The 6,720-nt window shown below is 36.3% G+C and overlaps 1 protein-coding gene across 2 annotated transcripts in view; it reads left to right on the forward strand.

Moving 5' to 3' along the window:
- LOC145982673 (uncharacterized) overlaps positions 1 to 5,847 on the forward strand; it is a 109,432-nt gene extending 103,585 nt beyond the window's left edge. The window contains exons 10-12 of one of the 2 annotated variants that reach the window (XM_083116041.1): positions 735 to 873; positions 4,767 to 5,002; positions 5,663 to 5,847. In XM_083116041.1, the coding sequence (XP_082972167.1) occupies positions 735 to 873; positions 4,767 to 5,002; positions 5,663 to 5,716 (429 nt within the window). In that variant the 3' untranslated portion in view covers positions 5,717 to 5,847. The remainder of the gene's footprint in view (positions 1 to 734; positions 874 to 4,766; positions 5,003 to 5,662) is intronic. The other variant, XM_083116042.1, reaches the window with a different exon arrangement.
- The last annotated feature ends 873 nt before the right edge of the window (positions 5,848 to 6,720 follow it).

The following is a 6,720-nucleotide window of genomic DNA, read 5'->3' on the forward strand; positions in this document are numbered from 1 at the left end:
AGCAGAAATGTTCTCTATTTCAATCTTAGGTATTACCGTCTATCACAACCTACACACATACTCACACAAACATATTAACAGGTGTGATTCCACTGTACCTAGAAATTGTAATCCAATTCAATTATAAGGTATATACATATTTAAAATAGGCTATTTAATTTATTGTGCGGAGATTTACATTTGCCATTTCAATACTCAGACTCGGAATACACAAGTCACAAATGTTACGGAATATACTGATCTTTGAAAAATTGTTAATTATATAAGAATTCCGAAATCCGACTTACCTGATCAACATCAAAATATCTTCCCGGTTACTAGCCACCCTGGTATTGTGCAACGACTTATATGAAATTCATTCTTCATATCAACAAGTAACTAACAGCACAAGTATAGTATTACAAAAAATTGTGGATAATTTTGAAAATGATGCATACAAATGAAAATTTGGTTAGAAATTAATATTTGGTAGTTACGTATTCCTATTAAAATTTCTTACTGTTCTTTTGAAATTTTGTTTTTTTTACGATTGTACCTAATCAGGGTTTTTCAGAAAGTTTGAACCATTTTCAGTTTTTTGGAACTTACTCCAGGATTTTTCGAGCCTAATTTAAGATTTTTAGAAACTATTTTAGGATTTTTAGAGCCTATTTTAGGAACCTAAAAGCACACTTTTTAGAACCTAGAACTCCAAAGTCTATCAATAACGTACAATTTGAATTTTCCCATTACAGGCGTGCCGTGGAACTAAGACAGATACAGGGAGAAAAGTGAAATTGAATACAGAGAACACGAAACAGGATTCTGCCGGGCCCATGGATTTTACAATGTCCTCTTGTCCTGATATTATGATCGCGTATAGCACTGTGGAAGGTAATACATTTGAAAAATGCTCCACATTTTTCTCTCTCTACCTCTTTTCCCGCTTGAATTCAATCTCTCTCTTGTTCTCTCTCTCTTCTTTTCCCCTTGTAACATATCTTCCTCTCAACCTTTGTCTTCCACCTCTCTCTTTGCCTACATGTGTATACATTTCTTCCTCTCTCACCTCTCTTCCCCTTGTATTTCTTTCTCTTAATCTCGTCTCGCCTCTTTCTTACACCTTTGTCTTTGCCTATATATTATATAAGTATGTATATATCCCTTGTATCTCTTTCTCTCCATGTCCATGTCGTTCTCCCCTGTTCATTACTGTCTCACTTTATCTCTCTCCATATCTTTAACGGCCTCATTTTATCTCCTTGTTTATTTTCTCACTCTCCATATCTCTCTATTTCGGCGCGCGGGTGTGCACAGAGTAAGTAATAAAAAAAGAAGAGAAAGAAACGAATTTACCTATTTAAAATAAAGTAGCTATTAACGACAGGAGTATGTGTAAGCCAACAAAGCACATGAATCGCTCTAAGTTTTACTAACACATGTCCAGTTCACGCTTGTGGTTTCGATATCAATAGCAATACGCTGTCGTTGGAACAAGTTGTTGTAGATCTTTCGGCAGATGTGGCTCGCATACAGCGTCCCTCAAAGGGAGAATTCACACCCAAGACACAGGCGTCACATGCTACTTGGGAACGAGCCAATCAGTAGTAACGCTTCACACCGTAGCGGCACAACAGGCTGCACTAGTGTGTGTTCGATTGGAGAAATCTTCAAGCGTCGCGTGTCGCTTCGGTGTGAATTGTCTCTAATACACAATACGTCTTCTGAGTAGCCATCAAGGAAGCCAGGTAGCCAAGATCAAAATAAGGGACAAAATCGCAATCGCAAGTTGAAAATAAGGGACAAGACAGATGATATAGCCTTAATAAACATTTCTACTCACCTCTTCTTCATTAGAACGGTTCTTTCTTATGAAAAAGTAGATAAAGAAGATACTTTGTTATACTTGTGCACCGCTATGGTCATTGAAAATCCTTCGTTGCAGTACTTGCAACCTGTTTCATATTTACAACCACGGCTGAAAAATCTTCACCCAACCATGTCTTGCGAAATACACACGGACGTTTCGTCTTCCTTGCATTAGAAGTCTACGCGTTTACCACTCATCTTGAAACACACTTGACAGAACTTACAACAACATCCACGTAGCACGCTCATTGGGAAGAAAGTAGAAAGAGTGCAGGGGAGGTAGCGGGCACATAAAGTGGGAAGCGGAACTGGATTTAAGATCTGTTCTACAATGCACCGCCACAGGTGAAAGAAAAGTTGATGATCTATGCATTCAGAATCATGAATATAGCCGGAGAAAATGTAATTTTCAAATACAGGGCAATTGACGTTTCGGGAAAGATTTTCACTGAACGTTATGCATACTATTATTAAATAAGGGACAGTTCCTTAAAATCCGATACGTCTGGCAATCCTGCTTGCCATTAAAAACTATAAGGTGTCTCATAAATTAATTAAAATTAATATTAATTTTATACATCCATCAGTCGATGTTTGCCAAACTAGCGTAATTTCTCTCCACTCATGCTTGTCATCACATAATCGTCACTCATCCTCATAGTCGCCATTGGTCAAAAATGGCAGAAAAGCAACGTATAAAATAACAAAACAATATAGAAATAGAGACAGTCTTTGGAAGTTACTCTCTAAAAGTAACTCGGATACAGTAACTTTTATAACAAAATATCTGTTACACTTACTTTGAACTGTAGTAACTTATTTACAGTTACTCATACTTTAGAAAATTATGTTCCAAGTTACTGTATTCTAGAATAGAAGCAACTCGCAGAACGTTTTGCAATCATGAACCGGAAGCTTGTTGTTCCTTTTTTAGACTGATGGATGTATTAATTAACATTAATTTTATTAAAGCTATGAGAAACCTTGTAGTTGTTTTAAATATGAAAATAGATAAATAAGAAAATTCAAAGCAAGATTTATACTTGAAACATTAAGACATGAAAAACATTTTCTTGTAATAAATATGTGATATGTAATGTGTGTAGATTAACATGTTATTTCTCATTACTGTTGATACGTATTAAAAAGTTTTTGTTAATTCCGTAATTGGTCTATCGTTACAGTTAGGGAGAATACACACTGAAGAGACACGCGACATGAGAATTTCACACCGAAGAGACAAGGTGCACGCGACACGCGACAAGCGACACTTGTTTCTTTGCTCAGTTTGCATGATGGTACCGATATAATTGCATTAATCAGTTTATTACTCACCCGAAAAAACGTAACAAGAGACATTGTTACATGTAAATCGCGTTGTAAAATTTGTGCAAGTTATTGAAACTCGGGAGAGGCATGTTGCGCATGAGAAAACTGAGACATAATATGCACTGACATCAAACTGTAAACGCTAGACTTTCCAGCCTGGATAAAACGAATACCTAAACACTAGAGAAATGGTTCTCAGTCTTCGTGAAACCATGTCCCGGTATTTCTTTTTAAGTCAATGCTCTTAGCCCAAGAAGTTTCCTCGTAAATACCTTTATAGTATTTAAGATTTTATGCATGAAATTAAATAGCTATTTGATAATTAAATTCTAGCATAATCATAAAGAGTAATAATAGTTTTATTACGTGTAGGATTGTTGACAAATATAAAAATATGAATGACGAAGTGGTAATGTCGTCTCCTTATAATTAAGTGATCCCGGGTTCGATAACCGGTGGAGGCACATAGTGGCGCGGGTCCCACTTTAAACTGTAGGACGAGTCCTGATAAATATATTGTGCATAAAATTGACTTAAAAAACAAAAACTCACAACTCAAATATGATATTGGGATTATGATAGTTGTCAACCACTTACAGCAGAACCTTCCGCAGCTCAGTGTAGTTGATACGAGGGCACGGTATCGGGTCACGGCCCGGTGGTTGAGAAATTATACACTGGAGTACTTGACAATGTTTTGTACTAAAGTGCATCCATATCCTGGCTCTTTCTAATAAACGCAGTCACGTCGTAAATGGCGAAAACACGTCCTCTTTAAATTATGTTGAAGGCAATTTACAGCCGATAACTGCATAAAAAAACTTGATAAAGCTAAAAGAAAGTTGTGTTTAAATCTTAAAATATTGTTAAAACATTGTACATATCGATACTTTATTATATCAACAAATTAGAGGTTCAAACATCATGCTGATTGGGCTCTCTTCTAGAGTCTAAATATAGCTCGTTGGAATGAAGCATTCGCTAAGCATACGCGAACAACAAACTGAGGCGACATGATGAACGGTATTGAGATAACGGCCCAGTCCGAGAGACACGTAAGCGACATGCGACACGTGCAGCTTGCCGTGTCTCTTCGATTCGAAAGGTTTCATTGATTGCTAAGGGTTCGCTTACAAGCGACACGTGTCTTGTGTCGGATGTCGCGTGAATTCTCTCTTACTCATTTAAAAACCAACTAGTTAGGTTACTCATAAGAAAAAGTAACTAAGCCCCGCGACAGGTTAAGTTTGCAGCAGGTTTTATGTATCAATCCACTCTAGAGCGGCACTCAGCATCTCCTGTGCTGGTCTCACCTTAACCGCCGAGCTGTTCATATCACAGACAGTGAGAAAATCCGTAGTATTGCAGCGGAACTATTTTCTGCGCGCACGTTTGGGTCTATATATGTGAAAGGTTGCTGCAAGGTTAACCTGTCGCGGGGTAGTTACAGTTTTTGATAGAAGCAACTGTTACTTGTATCTTTCTTACAAGTAAGTCTTTACTTGCAAATGCTGGTGACTGTAACTATCTACTGAACGGAACTACCAGAACGAATCTAATATTCAAATGTTACATTCATTCTTTTGCAGGTTACGTCTCTCACCGCAACGTAAACTTTGGAAGCTGGTTCATAGTGAGCCTTTGCAAGGAGCTTGAGAACTGGGGCAAACGGATGGACCTTCTGAGCCTGATGACCAGAGTGTCCAGGAGGGTGGCTCTCGACAGGGATACCAAAGAACAGGTGGACACCGAAGAGTACCTGGGGAAGCAGATTCCTTCCACAGTCAGCATGCTCCGAGGAGATGTCTATTTCAAAAGCAAGGAGGTATGATTTCTCTTCGTTTTAACGGTAGGACGTATAATTGAAACCTTCATTTACCAGAACTTGTCTGTTGCAATATGTTAAATGATAGTTGTTTCTTGCAAAAAGGAAATATTTAACCTACACCAATGTACAATTACTTCCATAAAACGGTGTTTAATATACACGTATATCCTTTATCAAAGAGAAGAAAAATTAACTTTTTATAATAAAAAACGGTGATAAAAGTAGCAATTTTGTATAATTTAACAACAACTATACCCGTTTTTGACTGTACTCACTCGTATATTCTGTAAATATGTTGAGATACGGCGTAATGAAAACGATAAAAAATATGAAGAATTATTCTCTGGTTCTAATTACGCGTAGTCAGGTCATCAAACTTGCACTTAAGATCTAGATTCATACAACACAGTTTCTCACAGAAAGACATTATAACGACACTTTTGCCTCAATTAATTTGAAAACTTTATTACTATGATTTGAGAATTTGATGCTAAACTTTACTGCTAAATTCGAGTCCTTTTAAAAATAAATCAGACATTGTTAAAATTGCACAAGCAGAAATTAAAGAATTGATAAATAGCTGTAATACGATCTTCTTACTACTTGCATATTTTTTAGTTTGTACGTAATTTTAAAATAATATTTATTTATTTCCAGGTTATCACAGACGATAAGAATACTAACGCTAACATTTGCTCGTGTTTTTGGTAGTGGAAGCTGTTGCAGGAAGGATTACAAATGAATTGCAAAAAAGTAATGAAACTCAGTTACTTTGTGATTGTGAATATGATTAGTGTGTTTCATAAAATAAAGAACTAAGATTATTTCAATAAAATTTGTTACGAAGCTAAAAATAAATAAATAATGAAATCTGTGCAAAGGCTTATGATTAGAGATTGGATTTTAAAGGGAAGTCCTTTTTTATTTTTCAACACGGATCATGCAATAAATAACAACAATGTTGATAATTATCTTCCACCAACAATATTACATGTTCTTTTATACTTTCCTTTTTAAAAACATTTTCCTTTCTGGTCCCTTTATTGACAATATATCAAATATTTTGTACGACTGTTTTTTTTCCTGAACAAAACATTCAATAATTGTCTATTTGGTGCAATTTAGAGGACTGTGTGACAGTGACGACAGTATTGAGTGTCAGTGAAATGGGGAAGCGAGGTACAAGTGGCACCAAGCTATGGAATGAGGTAAGCTGTTGCAAGGAAGATTTAGTCGAAACGGATGGTAAGATTATTCGCTGGACTTTAAAAAAAAAAGGAAATGATAAAGGACCATAATTTATTCTTGCACTCCACTGAAAATACTAAGATTTATTTTCAGTTTAATATAGCAAAAGTAAACTGTTCAGCTTTCGGAAAATTCTCGCCTGTTTTCATCTTGGCCTATTTAGGAATGGGCCTAATGCTGCAGCATCAATAGCACCTACCTTAATCCGTCACTGGGCGAGGTGCATGGATGGTTCCTGTCCTACTCCCATGTATCAATAAAAAAATGCCCTGTTCTACTCCCATGCATCAAAAATACATGATATTTTGTGTGAAGCATGATGCATACCTGTGTACTAAAGCTAGGAAATTGCATATCGGTGTCTCATATAATTTTCTGTTACAAAGCTGTTACACTGAAATAGGATCATGAACAAAAATAAAATCCTAGTTGTGATCCATGAAGTGCTCTTGAAGAGGAAATCTCCG

The sequence above is a fragment of the Lepisma saccharinum genome, unplaced genomic scaffold (assembly GCF_977018435.1).
Source record: "Lepisma saccharinum unplaced genomic scaffold, izLepSacc3.1 HAP1_SCAFFOLD_310, whole genome shotgun sequence".
NCBI classification, from domain to species: Eukaryota; Metazoa; Arthropoda; class Insecta; order Zygentoma; family Lepismatidae; genus Lepisma; species Lepisma saccharinum.